General features: G+C 41.9%; 1 protein-coding gene across 1 annotated transcript in view; it reads left to right on the top strand.

Moving 5' to 3' along the window:
• The window catches only part of PATL1 (PAT1 homolog 1, processing body mRNA decay factor), a 26,792-nt gene extending 8,987 nt beyond the window's left edge, over window positions 1–17,805 (top strand). The window contains exons 5-19 of the mRNA XM_032488734.1: window positions 112–306; window positions 1,240–1,341; window positions 1,806–1,895; window positions 2,110–2,327; window positions 3,585–3,674; window positions 5,332–5,512; window positions 6,015–6,138; window positions 6,609–6,706; window positions 7,263–7,322; window positions 8,335–8,483; window positions 9,803–9,962; window positions 13,360–13,515; window positions 15,537–15,628; window positions 15,739–15,888; window positions 16,209–17,805. Of these exons, the coding sequence (XP_032344625.1) occupies window positions 112–306; window positions 1,240–1,341; window positions 1,806–1,895; window positions 2,110–2,327; window positions 3,585–3,674; window positions 5,332–5,512; window positions 6,015–6,138; window positions 6,609–6,706; window positions 7,263–7,322; window positions 8,335–8,483; window positions 9,803–9,962; window positions 13,360–13,515; window positions 15,537–15,628; window positions 15,739–15,888; window positions 16,209–16,230 (1,887 nt within the window). The 3' untranslated portion in view covers window positions 16,231–17,805. The remainder of the gene's footprint in view (window positions 1–111; window positions 307–1,239; window positions 1,342–1,805; window positions 1,896–2,109; window positions 2,328–3,584; window positions 3,675–5,331; window positions 5,513–6,014; window positions 6,139–6,608; window positions 6,707–7,262; window positions 7,323–8,334; window positions 8,484–9,802; window positions 9,963–13,359; window positions 13,516–15,536; window positions 15,629–15,738; window positions 15,889–16,208) is intronic.

Below are 17,805 nucleotides of genomic sequence, written 5' to 3'. Positions count from 1 at the left end.
AAAATAAATGAAAGTTTAAAAAATAATCTCTCAAAATATTTGGCATCTGTTTTGGTTATTGAAACATTTCAAGCTAGCTAACTTTTTTTTTAACACTGCTTCCTCAATTAGGAAATGCCTACAGTGTCTGTATTAGAATATGCCTTGCCTCAGAGGCCTACACAGGGCCCAGAAGATGATCGGGACCTTTCTGAGCGTGCGTTACCAAGGCGGTCCACGTCGCCTGTCATTGGGAGTCCTCCTGTTAGAGCTGTCCCCATAGGCACCCCACCTAAGCAGATGGCTGTACCCAGCTTCAACCAGCAGGTACCTCTCATTAACAGGCACTCAGCCCAGGATATTGGGAATCTGGGCAAAATTATTTGGGAAATCGGTGATGCCGGGAGGAGGGTGGAAGTTTTCGGTAGGCATTAGATTAGAAAGAAAAATAGCCAACTAGAGGAGAAGTTAGAGCAAGTAAGAGACACATTCCCCGATGCCCTGTGCTGGTGCTGCTCCTGTTGCTGCTGCCTTTTAATTGGGGGAGAAAAGGGTAGTTAGCCACATTTAGTGTAAATATCCTTTTTAAAGTGTTCTGCTGGCTGCCCAAAACATCGGCAGAGAGGTAGCTGAAAGCCGGGGGGAGCGGGGACACAGCACTGTCCACGTCCCTTTTTACCTTGAAGATGTCCCTGCTTTCCCTAGAGCCTGTGCAGTCCTGTTCCATAGACTTTCCTCCACCTGAAACCAGCAGCTGAAAAGGAAGGCCAATTGGAAGGTATGGGGGGAGGGTGGTGTCGGTATGGCCTAATGAGGCTCAGTGTCCTCTCAAGTGGTGGAGTCATGATGTATCACGAAGAGCTGAGCATGGCGGCCATATCACAGGGGCTTCAGAATAGGGCTTAGTTAATCCTCCAGCTCTCTTATCATTCCATCTCCCTCGCTGCTACCAAAAGTTATCCTCTTGGAGAGAATTTGCAAGTCAGAATATCTGCTGGCACCTCCCTCAGATAGCATGGAAGGGTGGGGATAACTGGAGAATTAGCTAAATCTTCAGCCAGTTAAAGGTGGCACGTTGCTTGATACTCTTGAGAGGAAGTGACCAGAGGTTCTGTGTGTGAGTCCACAGTCATAGCAGTTTGCGTAGATGTAGGGCTTTGCATTGAGTTCTGTGTCTCTGCCAGTACTTGAGGGGAGGGAGTACAGGGAGAGAAAAACTCATTTCATTGAGTGTAGTTGTGTATATTTTTGTCCTGGTAGATTCTGTGTCCGAAACCTGTCCATGTTCGGCCCCCGATGCCACCGCGGTATCCTGCTCCCTATGGTGAGAGGATGTCTCCGAACCAGCTCTGCAGTGTCCCGGTACGTCTGTCCCTTCACAGCCTAACGAAAGTTAGGTGTGCAGCACCTGCTTTCTGGTTGCTACCGTGTGATCACTATTAGTATACAGACATCTCCCAAATTATACCTGTTATTTACAATCTCCATACTCGAGTTTCTGGATCTTACAGTCCCCAGGTCAGAAGACGTGGTTCATCCTGTTCAGCTGTTTCCAACCTCAACTCTTGTCTTTAGAAATCCAAACTTGAGGCAATCGTCTGGTTTCCTGCTACTACAGTCCCTCATTTTGTTGCTTTCTTTTTCGTGTTACATGATCATTGTGGTTTATAGCATCTAGCGTTACTCTCCTTCATATTCCTTTAGTGGGTGGCTCAACCGCAGTTTGAGAATTTTTCTAGCCAAGTTTATTCTGCATTTCTATTGCGTTCCCCTATTACATTGATTCACCTGTTTTCATAGTATGAATACAATTTTTTCTTTTCTAGAATTCTTCCCTACTGGGTCACCCTTTCCCCGCTAGTGTTCCTCCTGTTCTCAGTCCCCTCCAGAGAGCACAGCTTCTTGGAGGAGCACAGGTAAGCCCATGAAGAGCTTAACCCCTAAAGCACTTTCTTCCTTTCCTAAGGGTCACCAGCTGATATCCCTTTTGTTGTTGTTAATCAGTCACTGCTGCCTCTTATGTTTTAGTTTCCTGAACAAAATTATTGATGGGAACAGTATTTGTTTATCTGTGGATAAAAGCAAGGGGGCCTGCTGATTAACTAAATCTAAGAACTCGTCCCTCTCTAGCTACAGCCTGGACGAATGTCTCCCAGCCAGTTTGCACGGGTCCCTGGATTTGTTGGCAGTCCACTGGCTGCCATGAATCCCAAGTTGCTGCAAGGGCGAGTTGGGCAGATGCTTCCCCCAGCACCAGGCTTCCGTGCCTTCTTCAGTGCTCCACCCCCTGCTACACCGCCTCCTCCGCAGCACCCCCCTGGCCCAGGACCTCACCTGCAAAACCTGAGGTATATGGAACAAATGCCACTGTTTATCCATTGTCAGCCAAGTCTCTTGATCATTGACATTTAGTATTACAACATAGAAGTCCCTTGATATCTGCAGGTGATATATTTTGAAATGTTATTTGATCCTCCAGTTACCAAACACAGAAATGTTTGACAGTCTCCAGCTTTCTTATGAATCACATTTCCCTTGAGTCACATGCTTCCTTTGTACATTTGCACATTGCTAGTTAATCACCTTTTTTTATTTCTTGTAAAGTTTCTTATGTCTCACTTAAATCCATTTTACAAACACATGGATGCTTACATATATACAAAGTACTTATCACATAACAAGAATGATCTTGTACTAAGGAACAGAGATGCAGGTGCTGAGTTGTCAGCTAATCTCAGTGCTGGCTAGTTGCTTGCTTCTACTCTCATTTTATAACGGGGGTTCACATTCCTGCCTCAAAGAAATTATGTTTTATTACGTATCATACTGTATCAGTCAGGGTTCTCCAGAGAAGCAGAACCAATAGGATATAGATAAATAAAAAGAGATCGACTTTTAGGCATATGGGGCTGGCAAGTCCAGAATCCATAGGGCAGGCTAGCAAGTTTGAAATTCTGTTATAAGTTGAAGTTGCAGTCTTGAGTCTGAAATTTGTAGGGCAGGCAAGCAGGCTGGAAACTCAGGCCCGACTTCTGTGTTCCAGTCTTGAGGCAGAATTCCTTCTCTGGGAAACCTGTTTTTCCTCTTAAGGCCTTCAACTGATTGGATAAAGCCCACCCACACTATTGCTGGTGATGTTTTCTTAAAGTCAACCAATTGTAAATGTTAATTGCATCTACTGAATACCTTCACAGCATCATCTAGACAAGTGATTGTCCAAATAGCTGGGCAGCTTAGCCAAGTTGACATATAAAATTAATCATCACACATATATTTTCAATGTCATTCCTATATAGTTAAAACTAAGTACATTAAATCTATTTAGAGACTTCTGTTTAACAATTAGGAGCAAAAAGAAAAAGAATTTAACTGCTTTACTGCTGATTCACTCAGATTTTATGATTGTCCTGTTAGGGGTTGAGAATCAGCATTTTTGGAAGACATTAAAAATACAGCTCTGTCTTCCTTCTGAAAGATCTCCTTAGAGTAGACTTCAGCATTCCTTTTGGGTGAACCTGTATGAAATCGCCCTATATTGACAACATTCTTTAAAACTGCAAATCATCAGGACAACAGAATTGAACATCTTTTCCCTTTTTTCTTAGATCTCAGGCCCCAATGTTTAGACCAGACACAACTCACCTTCATCCACAGCACCGTCGACTCTTACATCAGAGACAGCAACAGAACAGAAAGTAAGTACTTTTCTGCTCTTTTGTGGTTTCTTCATTTAGCTTTCCATTTTGACACTGTAACTGGGTGCTGATTTAGCTTACCTTTTTTAAGATTAGTATTGAGTTTATTTTAATTGGTGAAGTCAGATCATATATGCTGTTGCTTTATGATTTTGATGCACAAGCTTTAAATGATGAGAGCTTATCAACTTATTTCCAAATTACTAGAATTCTGAAATATAGTTTAGATCTGATTTTTTTTTTTTGAGGGATTAACGTTTTTATACTCACTCCTTATCAAGTCCTTACCATACTTTTAACTACCTTTGTTTACCATCTCAGCTCACAGGTAATCTCGAAATAGTCTCTAGCATTACATTTGGGTCTTATGTAAAGCCTGTCTTTAGTTTTACCTCTAATTATTTAGTCCTCATTCAAATATGTATTTATATATGTAGCCCCAGCTGTGTACCAGGCACTCTGGTCAGTTTTGGGGATTGAAAGAATCAGACATATCAAATCCCTGCCTTCTTGGAGCTTGTAATCCATCAGTCATTCTTATATATAAGATAAGATTTCTTCAACCTTCAGTTTTATGATACTGAGTTGGAAATTTGGTAGGCATTGGATATGTCTGTTTATGCTAATGGTATCGCAAGTGTTTGCATACATCCAAACTTAACCAAATTCTACACATTAAATATGTGCAGTTCTTTGTATATCAATTACCATTAAATAAAGGTGTTTAAAAATATTTTTTATAAAATTGTAAAAATATATTGAATTTCTATGCAACAAAAGACATCATACACAAGCATGCAGTTTTCAATAGAGGAAGCCTACGTGGCTCATAAAAATGAGAAGATTTTCAAGCTCACTTGTAATCAGAACAGTGCAGATTGAAATTAGATAACCATGTTGCATCATCAGACAGGCAGAACTTGATGTGTCTCAGCACTGTCACTGCTGGCAGGAATAGACATGTAGCCTTTTGAGAGAGAATTTGGCAGTAAATAACAGAGTTTATCAACACTACTAGGTTACACCACTTCCTGACAGTTCTCCTTCTCAGTACATGCTTGAGTATGTTGTCAGAATGATTAAATATGGAAAACATGATGCTGAGTAAGAAGCAAGGAGCAGAATTGTATGTCCAGTACCATTTATATAAAACTTAGAGGCATGTGGAAAAGTTCTGTTTAATATTGAAAGGTGGATGCACAAGTAATAAAGATATAAAAACGTGTCAGGGAGCAAGCATACCGAGGCCAGGATAGTGGTTCCTGTAGGAGGGAAGGGGAGCTGGAAACTGGGATCCAGGAGGGCATACGTAAGCAGGCTTTCAGCTGTAAACCTAACACTTGCTGCTTTAATATTCCCTGTTAGTATCTGAAGCAAATTTGACCAAGTAACCTTTTTTCATTAAGTCTAGATGATGAGTCAATGGATGTTTTCATAGTATTTGCTGGGCTTTTCTCTATATTTGAAGTACATCATGATTTTCAATAGATTTTTAAGAAGCATATAGACTTGGAGTCAAATTGGCCTGTGTTCAAATCTTTAACAGAAGCAAAGGAGAATCTTCTTTTTTTTAATTGGCCTGGTTTACTCTTGTATCGTTACGAGGCATAATTCACGTATCCAGGGGAAGTGAATGTGGCATGTGCGTCTCTTTCAGTCAGCATCGGAATCTCAATGGTGCAGGAGACAGAGGAAGTCACCGGAGCAGCCATCAGGATCATCTCCGGAAGGATCCATATGCCAATCTCATGTTGCAGCGAGAGAAGGATTGGGTCTCTAAAATCCAGATGATGCAACTGCAAAGCACTGATCCCTACCTGGATGACTTTTATTACCAGGTAAGTACTCTGTGCCAGTTTTGAGGATGATCGTCTAGTCCCTTACCCTGGTGAAGACACTCATTTAAGTATTGGTAGGATTAAATATTGATGGAGTTTTCTTTTGAGGCCGTCTTCAAGTGGGTAAGAATTGACTGAGCAAATTCTGTCCTCTTTTCAAGCTGGAGAACCTCACACTGTTCGCTAGAAGGTCTGAATGTATGCCTTTTGTTTCTTACATACAGAAGCTCTCAGACCAATATTTTCAAATCCCTTTGTCATCAGTAATCTGGTTCTTTCAGTTCAGAATATTGGCAGCCTAACATTAATGGTATTTCTGTTGATGATTACTTTGAAGGCTGGGGTTTTTGATTAAATTTATAGCAATCTGACAAAAATTAGAAGTCAGTACATTTGTAGAGTACAAGTAGTGTTACTACCAGGGGTATGAACTAATTATTCAGTGATAAGGGGCAGCCGTATTCGGTGCCTGTTGCAACTGAAACATCTCCTCCTGTGGTAGAATTACTTTGAAAAACTGGAGAAACTGTCAGCTGCTGAAGAAGTGCAAGGCGATGGCCCTAAAAAGGAGCGCACCAAGCTCATTACCCCTCAGGTGGCCAGACTGGAGCACACCTATAAGCCAGGTAAGGTCCCCGTCCCCTCGCCCGTAAAGAGAAGTGTGACTGCTGCTGACAGGATATAATAAAGATGACTGTCCAGACAGTTGGATGGAGATGTTTGAAACTGATTTATAAAGTCCCATTGTCCTTGACGAATGCAGAGATCAGCCTGTTCAAGCCTGGGATGAATGACTGGACGGATGGCCTTTTGATCCTTTTCTACCTAAGATTCCATGACTTTTTAAAACCTTGTTAAAATTTCCAGTATCCTTAAAATGGCTTAGGGGAGAATACTTCAGGCTTTTATTTGGTTATTATTGCAACTCCCCAAAATGGGAGAGGATGAATTTTGATAAGAGATTGCTTTAGATAATACACATTTTTGTAGTAACTTGTTAGCTATGAGTAGAGAATAGAGACTCTCAAGATCTCATTTGAAAACTGCCAACTTGTGTTGCTGACTGTTCATTTGTTGTAATTTTTTGTCCTTGCAGTGCAGTTTGAGGGCTCTTTGGGAAAGCTTACTGTCTCTAGTGTGAACAACCCCCGAAAAATGATTGATGCTGTTGTGACATCTCGGAGTGAGGATGATGTAAGTGTCCACAGGATGGTGTGTTCAAGCTCATCACTGCTTCTTTTGGGGTCACTAGAATCAGGCGAGGTAGACTTGTCTTTAGTCTAACCTGGACCTTCCCACCTGGCATGTCACACCTCCTGGGTTTCCACAGATGTGCTAAGATATTAACACCTTCATGCCTAAGGCAGCCAGGCAGGACCAGGGGTGGCAAAAATTTTTGAACTGGGCCACTCGCTGCAGACAGCATCAGCTTTTGGCTCCGGTTTTTAAAATTACCACTTTCTATGTGTTTTAAGATTTTCCTGTATGTGCATCTTCTACAGCATTCTGCATTATCTTTTGCCTATCTGTGAATTCAGTTCAGTAGTTTGTATGTGGGTATGTAGGTTGCTTCAGTCAACTCTGTGACCTTTGTCCACATTAGTTTGTTTTAGATTATTGACTTTCACAGAGTCAAGATTCTCAAAGTATTATCACATGTGGAATTACATATGCACACTTAGTAAATTACTTTTAGCATGGGTGAAGATTTCACACTGAATAGTCTTTTTTTTTTTTTTTTTTTTTTCAGGAGACAAAAGAAAAACAGGTTCGGGACAAAAGACGAAAAACCCTTGTCATAATTGAGAAAGTAAGTTGTGGAATATGTTGCTATGGTTTCGAGTAAGAAACTGTTAAATGTATGTGTGCCTGACAAGTAAACAATCGGTGTTCTATGATTTTAATGTAATGGATGCATTCATGTTAAGTGCCTATTGTGTACAGGGCACGCTAGAAAGAAAGGTGGTGTTTTGTACCTATGGCCTCACGGAAGGAACTTCGCAGTTACAGTTAGACGTCCTGGGGTTTTGTCCAGGCTTGTTCAGTTAACAGCTGAGTGTTTGGGGGCAGGCCACCTTTCTAAGAAAACAATAAAAATTACACTGTTCTGCCCATGAATTTAAGGAAGTCTATTAAATAATCAGTTCACATGTATTTATTGGACACTCGCTGGGTGCTGGGCATTGTCCTCGGTTCTAAGGAAAATGAGGTAATGTATAGACTGTTAGTTTATAAGGCATAAGGACCACTTTGCCAGGCCGTAGAGCGTAGACTTTGGAACCAGGCTACGAATCATGTCTTCCATTTCTCACTGAGTCTGTGAACTTAGGCAAGTTACTTAACCTTTCTCTGCTGTCCTCAGTTTCTTCATCTGTAAAAATGAAAATGATAGAGTCCCTTTCCCACTGGGCTGTGGTGAGTGAGTACTCAGTAAAGGAGTACTTGCAGAGTGCTTAGATCAGTGCCTGGCACCCAGGAGCAAGATTAACTGTCACCATCTTTGTAGATGTAAGGCATCACTTGGAGCAGTGGTGCAGATTGTTTGTGTTATGGTGCTGTTGTTGCAGCTAGAAAATTTAGAAAGTGTGTAATCATTTCCCTGCCACTGCCTTCTGGCTTTAGAGGTCCAGGAGGGACAGAAAACGATGTTTGAAGAATTTTTTAAGTTATTTCATTATGTTTTTCTGGGTTCAAAAGAACACCTTTTTTTCTCTCCATCCTTATGAGTTTCACTCTCTTGTCTTTATCTGGTAGTCCTAAACTGCGAGGTGGGTTATATAATACTCTGGGATGCTGACCCACTTGCTTTGTCTCTCACTTAGACCTATAGTCTCCTCCTCGACGTGGAGGATTATGAAAGGCGTTACCTCCTAAGTCTGGAAGAAGAGCGACCTGCTCTGACGGATGAAAGAAAGCACAAAATTTGTAGCATGTATGACAACTTAAGAGGGAAATTGCCTGGACAAGAGAGGTAAGAATTGTGCACTTAGGTGAAAACCTGAGACTAGCTGAACTCCTTCCTCTGCTAAATTGAGCTTTATACATTTCTACCCTTTGGACCTCCTTTCTGACCCTCTGAGTAAGCTCAGAGTCTTTCAGTTTGGCCTAATAACTCAAATGCCACTTCATATAAAACATTTCATAATTCCTTCCAGCCAGGAAAAAAAAAATCTATTTATTCTGAATTTATTTATTCAACCAGTACATATTCAGTATCTACCAGGAACTGTGCTAGGTGCTGGAGATGCCGGGGGAACATTATTTCATTTCTGTTGTTGAGCTGACAGATTGTACCTGGTTTGTGCTTGCTAATGTTCAACCTTGTAATCTTCATGTTTTCTTTCCTACTAAGAGAAAAGTATAAACGCTTATCCTTCCTTGGGGTTTCTATAGAATGCTCACTTGCTATGGAAACCAGTCAGTCGTCCAGTGGAGACTAAGCTCCTTAATACATCATCTTCTCTGTATCTCTGTCATCTCTCTCCCACCCAGTTTCTGGAACAGAATTTTGCTAGTGGTAAATGTTCTATAAATCCCAAATATTTATTTGATGAATGCAAGAGGATTGTGTCTCCTGATAGCTCCCTTTTTTTCTTTCCCTATTCAAGAGAATTGGTGATTCTTCTAAGCCAGGACATACACAAAACAGAACATAAGAAAAAGCACCTTCTTTTCAACATGCTTTTTCCAGAGATGGGCTGACAGGGAACTGGTTGAATAAATTTGGGTTTATCCATAGATTGGAATTTTATACCACCATTAAAATGTATGTAGTTAAAGTATATTTATAGTCATGGAAACGTGTTCACAAGAAGTTGTTGAGTGAAAAAAGTCAAGTAGCAAAGCCATATGAATTATATAGACCCTATTTTGTGAAAGATAAAAATATCCAATACACAGCAAAAATATCTTCAGAATGGTAACTAATAAATTAACTCTGAGATTATGAATATTTGTGTCCTTTTTTCTTACATTTATTTTTAGATTTTGCTATATTAACCATGTCATTGTGTACTTACTGAAAAGTTAATAAAGGAAATCAGTACATACAGTTTGATTAAATTTTTGATACACAGTTTTTGAAATGATGATTTTTAATACTTGTGAAACTTGAAAAATTACTTTGTGTTATTTGATTGAGAGTTAGAAATGATTCTCACTGTTTTATAGTACAGATTATTGTAGGAGCAAAAATAAATGCAGTATATTCATTCAGTAACATGTAAGAGGGAAAAGGGGACTTTTCACATTGTTCTTGCTGACCTAAGTTAGCATTGTCTTCCCCTGCAGGCCGAGTGATGACCACTTTGTACAGATCATGTGTATCCGAAAAGGGAAGAGGATGGTTGCCCGTATTCTTCCTTTCCTCTCCACAGAGCAAGCAGCTGACATTCTCATGACAACAGCCAGGAACCTCCCTTTCCTTATCAAGAAAGATGCACAAGACGAGGTGATCCACCGTGTGGGGGACATCTTTCCTTTGGGTCTTCGTAATTGATAAGATTTCTAGAACCCAGATATCTTTTACTCCCCTTTTGTGTTGTTTTGTCTAACCTCTGGCAGAATGATCTGATTATTTAAAGTGAAAAGCGTACTCCAGGCCTGTATTTTTAATGTCATTTTTGATCCAACAGATCATGTTACAAAGTATAAGGAAAGCAGTAATTCTGTCGTATTTGACATAGTTGTAAAGCTGTGGTCTGTATCAGAATTGCTTGGAAAGCAGATAATTCAGCCCTACCCCAGACCTGCTGAATCAGATTTTACAGAGGAAAGATCAGGGCTTCTGTGTTTGTAAGAAGGTCCCCAGCTGAGTCTGCTGTTCACTCAACTTGCAATTTAGGATCTTGGTTACTTTGTTGGATATAAAGTATCACTCACTGGGCTGTTATTAGTAGCTTAACATTGACCTGTGGACTTCAGTTGAATGGTGTCCCACAGGAGTTGGGCCAATACTTCTAAATAATTTTATCTAAACTGGGCTGGAAATTGAAACATGACCATCAGGTTTACAAGTTATCTCTTGGTAAGAATTGCTCTCTGCTTATCCCTGTCATAACACTTGAAAGATTAGCGATATTTAGAATAGCCTTAGAAGTTCAAAACAGGAAGTCGGTAAGGTTAGCACAAAGGGCTAGTATTATTACGTGTGCAGTTTAGAATAATAGAATTTATGAGAGTGAACCTGAAAGAATTGAAAATTATTCCTTCTGAAATAATAATTGAGTTAAAAGAACTTCTTGATATCTTAGCTTCTGCAGAAGAAATGCAGAGAAGTGTAGGTCTCATTGAAAAAAGTGAAGTGAGTTGAGACAAGTGTGTGTGTGTGTGTGTGTGTGTATATATATATATATATATATATTATTATTTTTTTTTTTTTTTAAGATTTCAAGAATGAGTAATGGGTGGGAGAAAAGTTTAAGGATTTAAGGCTAATCCCAGAAAGCAGAAGCCAAGACTAAAAGTCACAGCTACCTTACAGCATATAAAGTGTAGGAATGAGGCAGGTGCTCACCAGTTACCCTCAGAGGATCTCATCAGCAGAAAGAAGTCTGGGAGAGCTTTATCCATTCAGCAAATATTTGTTGAACACTTCGATGTACTAGGCATGGTTTAGATCCTAGAAATACAGCACCTAGTTCTAGGTGCTAGGAGGTAGGAATCCAAAGATGCCTGCTTCAGTGGAGCTTACATACCAGTGAGGAAAGCTGGGTTAAATATAGGGGCTAAGTTTTTTACCTATAGATGTTAAAGAGTAACAGACCACATGTAAATGCCATTTCTTTGAAGTAATAACAGTCTCTAGGTCTGAGGCATAAAATATACAAGATAATCCTGGAATATCTTGTGTCAGAAGGCACGGAAGCTGAAAGATTGTTAAGGTTCTATGTAAAAGATGTGCAGACCAACTTGAAGGGGCCTCTTTTTGGTCACAAAGGGGTAATTTGCATCAGAAAGAAAAATTATAGCCATGGATTGAAATAGATCAAATACATTTAACTTAATGAATTCATAATGATACAAAAAAATATATTAGTCACCTTCAGAGATTGCCAGGCCATCAACTCATTATTCTAAAAATTGATATATAAAGAAAGAATTAAGCATTTAGCCTGCCCCATTACAACCAAATGTCATCATGACCAACGAGTTGATAATAGAAAATTCTTAACAGAAGAATATCAGTTAATAAATTCAAAAGGAAATGATAAAATTAGAAAATTGCTGTTTTACAACTCTTAACTGAAAAGCAGTCGATCTCACCAGCAACCATTACTGGTACTAAAAGCATTAAGTAAAAGCTGAATGGAGCAGGCTGACACCACCTGAACGCACTGATGACTGCTAACAGCACTAAGCGGGAACAGCCAGGCACTCGGCGCATGTTGATCTGATGCAGCAGGAGCACACAGCACCACCCTGACCCTCCAGTGAACTTGAGTTTAATCAAACCCTAACCCTAACCCTTCTAATTGTCAGTTTTTGTGGGAAGAAACACAGGATACTGGAACCTGTTGAGTGACACCACAGAGGTGCAGTTAGCCAGATCCAAACTATGGGATGAATGACCCAGTTTCTTCAGCAAAAATAAATAGCGTGAGAAAAGGAGATGGGCAGTGATGAAGGACTGTTAACAGACTTTAAAAGGCTTACCAGCCAAGTGCAACGTGTGGGTCTTATTTGAATTATGGTTAAAAAACATCAGCTGCTAAAAGACATTTTGAGACAGTTGGACAAATAAGAATTTGGAAAGGATATTAGATGATATTAAAGAATTACATTTTGTTAGGTATGATAATATTGTGAGAGATTTTGCTAAAGAAACAAGTTGAAGTTTTTATGGATGAAATTATATGATATAGGAGGAACACAGATTTAATAAGATTGGCAGCCTCTTGATGGAATTGTTGTTGAAGTGGGGTTATGGATACATGGACTTCATCATACTGTTCTTTGTACTTTTTGTGTATGTTTAAAGGTGCTTTAATTTTTTAAGCTTTGTTTATGTAGAGCAGTAGATGATGAAAAGGAGTCCACTCTCCATCCTTGGATGCTACTTAAAGTAGAACCAATCATCACTTTTTATATACCCTGGGCATTTGGTGCTGGAAGCACTCTTGATTTCATGTGTCGAAACCTAGCTGTATTGGTGGCTCTGTATTGTAACTTCCCAGTCAGCAAGGAATGAGTGGACTAGCAGGCTGGAATCCAGCAGCCGTGGAGTCTGGTTCTAGCCGCTAGCTTTGTAACTGAACGCTGATCACTTAGCTTTTCTAATACTCTATCAAAATTGATTAATCATTTCTCTATTTCCTCATTGAGCTTTTATAAAGGTAAAACAAGATACAGTTAAGTCTGAAGATGATTCTCCGACTCTGTAGCACTCAGAATGGACCTGTGTTGGAGTGCTCCTCACGATGTATCAAAATTGCAGTTTACTTGTGGCTCCTCCACTGTACTTTAGATCCCCCAGGGTCTGTCCTGTTTACCATTTATTTTTAGCCCACGGTGCCTGGTACATGGCAGGCATTTAAATATTTGTGGGATGAATACAGATGTCTTACCATCCACCTGGCTGTATTGGGGAAGTGATTTTACACTCTCCATCCTTCGTTCACACAAGTCATGACATTTCCTGTGCAAATTGAGTTGGAATAATTCGCAGATGCCGTGAGTCCGTTGTTAAGACACTAATAGTATCTGCAGAACTTGTCTGCCCTTCATCGTTCAGCCTTGCCGCGGGCAGCAGAGTGTGCAGCCGAGCATCCCTCCCTCCGTGCCCGTGGATCGAGGGGACCGAGGGGACCGTTGCCAGGCTGTGATGCTTGCTGCTTCTTTTTTTGTAGGTGCTGCCATGCTTATTGAGTCCCTTCTCCCTCCTTCTCTATCATCTTCCGTCAGTGACCGTCACCAGCCTTCTGCAACAGCTAATGAACCTACCTCAGAGTGCAGCTGCACCAGCGCCCTCCAATCCTCACCTCACTGCTGTGCTCCAGAACAAGGTGGGCTTGCCTTTTATCTCCCTGAACTTGGCGCGGCTTCTAAATGTGAATTATGTGTGAAAATAATGGCTGCTGTGGCAATTGTTTAAACAAAAAAAAACGTTTCTTTCAGTTAGGAGTTACGTTAAGCTCATGGTGACACAGGCTAGAAATAACAGTGATTTCAACAAAATAGAATGTCCTGTGCCTCATGTGGAACAAGTCTGGTATCGTGACTCCACAGTGTCAGGGTTGCAGCTCCTTCAGTTTCCCTTCTCCGCCGTCCAGCAGTGGCTGCAGGCTCATGTCCTCTCAGGCCCACGGTGGTGGTGGAATTCAAGGCTCCACTTTGCATCAGAAAGACAGGCGTGTGCAGAGGGCCAGAAGGTGTAAGGACCGTCCCATCCTCCCTATTTGGACCTTTTCCAGGTGCTCTAACTACCAACTTCCACTTAATCTCAATGGCCAGGTCTTAGTCACATGCCACAGCTAACTGCAAGGAGGCTGGAAAACATCTTTTAGTTCACACCAGTGTTACCACAAGTAAAATCAGATCTAATACGAAGAAGAAAGCATGTTGAGTAGGTAGGTAGTGGTCCCTGTCATAAGATACCGCATTTCATATTACATTCGTATTTTATTTCAATCACAATAGAACATCCCATTTCATGTTTCATTTATATCAGGTTAAAAATCCAGAAACCCAAGGGGAAAGGATAATATGGAATAAAGAACATGAGCTTTTTAGACAGAGCAGGTTTCTACTCCTTATCTGCCACATTCTACGTTTGTGACCCTGAGTGGGTTATTTCACTCTGCTGAGCCACAGTTCCCTTATCTACAAGGTGGAGGTGATGATGTCGACTTCAGATTGTCCTGTTACTTAGATGAGAGAACGGTTGTGAACGGTTCAGTGTAACAGCTGCTACAGAGTGGGCATTGTTAAGGGCCGTCTGTTGCAGTAGATGACAGCGTAGACCCAGGGCCTCTCCTCTTGCACCTGCAAACCTGCCAGCATGGCCCTAAAGGGCGGGAAGTACGTCAGAGGCTGAGAGAGGGGACAGAAGACGGGGGTTCTGGGGTGATTAGTTATGTGCCTTCCGTGGTATGTGGTCTCTTAGCTTCAGTTTTGGTAAAGGCAGTGGACGAGCATGAAGTCGGACAAGATTCTGTAGCTGGTTATTTTTCGGACAGCGACATGAAGGGCACTTTGGTGGAAAGGCGAGGTCAGCCTCTGCAAGGTGCTCTCGGAGAGGAGGGGTGGAATCCCCGAATGCCCGCAGCTTCTCCTTGTGGTCCGCTGTAGCTGTGATGTATGCACTGAACCTGGTTCTTGCCCGTTTGTGTTTGCATCCTGTGCTGCTTTAGGCCACATGTTTTCTGCTGTTCGTCCCCACTGAGTAAAACAAATCTTTACATGTCTTAGTCTGTACGGCATGTTGCTATATTTTAATAATCCTAGATACGGTGGCTATATCTTCATCCTTCCTCTCTTTCTTTTCCTTTAGACTCTTACTAACATACTTTCTAAGCCTGTATTTCCAGATAGGTGTGTCCTTCTTTAAGGAGATTTTCTTTGTACCCTGATCATTCGTTACTGTTTTTGTACATTTTCCCACAGATCTTAACACCTTTTTTCTTAATTTAAACTCTTTATTTAGTGTTTATTTTTTCTATGAACTTTAATTTTCTGTATCAGAGTTTGTCTTCGTTTAACTTTCCTATTTAATCCATTTCTGTTGTATTAAATGGGAATCCCGCACTATCCATGGCAGGGAAAAGCTGTCTTTCCCCTGCAGTGGGTGGGGAGCAGAGGCCGGCGGGACGGAGGGGCTTCCCGCTCCCACTGAGTGTGCTTGCTGCTGCTGTGCCGGCAGCAGCCCTGGCCTCAGCTCACGGGTGTCTGATCCTGCCTGGTTTCGCGGAAGAGCACAGCTGTGGGGTTGTTCTGATTCTGTGCCGTATCCCGTCCAGGGCTGGGACCCTCCGCGTGGGGCGGGATGAGATGAGAATTGTCTGATGCCCCCTGTCTCCTCCCACAGTTCGGCCTGTCACTGCTCCTTGTCGTCCTGAGCCGCGGGGAAGACCTGCAGAGTTCAGACCCCGCAACAGAATCAATGCAGAGCAACCAGTGGTCAGTCTGGGCTGTGTTTCTTCTTTTATTTTAAGTTGTGTTGGGTAATCTTTTCATTTTTTTGTTTTTTTGTTTTTTCTTACTACGTTGTTGTCGGCTTTCCCTGTCAGGACGGAGGTGATGTTCATGGCAACCCGAGAACTTCTGCGGATTCCCCAGGCAGCCCTAGCCAAGCCAATCTCTATCCCCACAAACCTAGTGTCCCTCTTCTCTCGTTATGTTGACCGACAGAAACTGAACTTGCTGGAGACAAAACTGCAGTAAGTTTGAAACAGGACAGTTCACATCTCACTGAAGTTGGCACTTTAGAAGTTACGTTGAGGAGATCTGGGGGCATAAACCTGAATTTGGTGGAAGAGACGAAAAGACTTCTGTCAGATATATGAGTATCATCTCCCCGATGTAAAGCACTGTGCTGCTTGCAGCAGAACCCTCGTGGCTGAATAAATGCTACGGGTAGAAATATCTTAGGTGTTTTGTTATGAGAGTTCATACAAGGATGTAACTCTAATACAGGAAACTGCTTCTTTCTGTTTTAACTCATTCATACAGGTTTCCTTTCTCTCTCTCTACATCGTAGGCTAGTTCAGGGGATACGATAAAAGACCTCCACGCGTGTCCTGTTCGTCCTTCTGGCTGCCGCCTGCACTGCTGCCGTCACCGATGGAGTGTTGATTTTAATGAGGGAGGGAAGGTAGCTTATTCCCCCAAAGCGTCCTGTTCACAGGGGTGGTCATTGAATGCTAGGTGTTTCCCCTCTGCTCTGGGAGTTTGGCTGGGTGGTACTTCTACTGTTTTCTTCTTACCGTCTATGTTACAATTCTGCATGTCCTGCTTTTACTCAATTCTTCTCAATTTTGCATTTTCTTTGCCCTAGAGACACAAATATAATCTCTCCCTTTATCCCACCACCACTACTCCAGTTGAGAGTAGATTGTAGCCTGCCAAAGGATTCCTTTCCTCATCCTGTTGAAGTCTTTTTTCATTGCCCCGTGTTAATAAGACTGTAGGAGAGCCGATTACTTAGAGATCAGTTTATATATAAGCGCACCACACACCCCTATACGTACATTTATGTGGTCTCCAGAGGGTTCTTAAAGAACGAGTTTTAGATTAAGAAATATTTAGTTGACACATCCCTTCTCTAACTGCAGACTAGCTGATGTATTTTTAATCTGTTTGTTGTCCATCTTGTAATTAATTTGGTGGGTTCTACTTACTTTAATATAAATATAGGGTATGCAGCACGTTTAATAAAATTGGAACTCTTAATTGGCTAATGCCCACTCTAGGCTGCGAAGTCCTGTATCTCCTCGCCACTTACCTTTCCGCTGTCTCTGCCCGCCTCGGCGGGAACAGCACGCGGTTAAGCCTTTTTCCTGCTGCAGCTACAGTGTACTTGAGCCTGTCCCCTCAAGTGCGTGGAGGATTGCCCGAGAGGACCCTAACTTGGAGTCTGTTTCACAGCATAGCTTTCGCACACTCACTCCGTCTTCCCGAGACTACATCAGTAAGCCATGCTCTTACTTCTCTCTTCCCTGTTTTTATTTGGCATCTTGGGTAGAAACCTCCAAACCTAGCCTTGGAAGCCAGGTTCGGCCCGCGTTGCTCGTCAGTCTCGTCCATGCTGTGCACAGGACTGCTGTCCTCGCTGCTTCGCCTCACCCGGGTCCCATTCCCAGGCAGCCGGGGCCTGGGTTTGAACCTAGCAGGGACAGCCTGCCATGAGCCTTTTCGCTCAGCCCTCTCCCGTTCAGCAATCGACCAGAATATGGGGTTTTCATCTCTAGTGATTATGGCCCTCAAGAATATTAAATCAGAATTAACTGTCCATGGCTGTCCCGGTAGACATTTTGCTATTCTCACCATTTCGAATGTAGTAGGGGGGACAGGTTGTGATATTTAAGGAGAAGCATTTTGCACATACACGTATTGTACAACAGTGAGCCCTCCCTGACAGCCAGCTGTCCTGTCCCCCATCTCCGCTTCTTCCCGTCTGTGGCCCAGGCCCCACCGGTGCCTCCCTCTGCCCTGATCTACTGACTGTGCCCCTGCGCGCCTTTCCTCCCTCCCCTTCACAGCCGATCAAGTGAACACTTGATTATTATTTCTTCCTTTCTGTGCTTTATCTTTTTTGTTTAGTTCTAATTAATAAAAATTAAAAGTTTCTAAATTTA

Source organism: Camelus ferus, chromosome 10, assembly GCF_009834535.1.
Source record: "Camelus ferus isolate YT-003-E chromosome 10, BCGSAC_Cfer_1.0, whole genome shotgun sequence".
Classification (NCBI taxonomy): domain Eukaryota; kingdom Metazoa; phylum Chordata; class Mammalia; order Artiodactyla; family Camelidae; genus Camelus; species Camelus ferus.
This window is presented reverse-complemented; position numbering and strand designations above follow the sequence as displayed.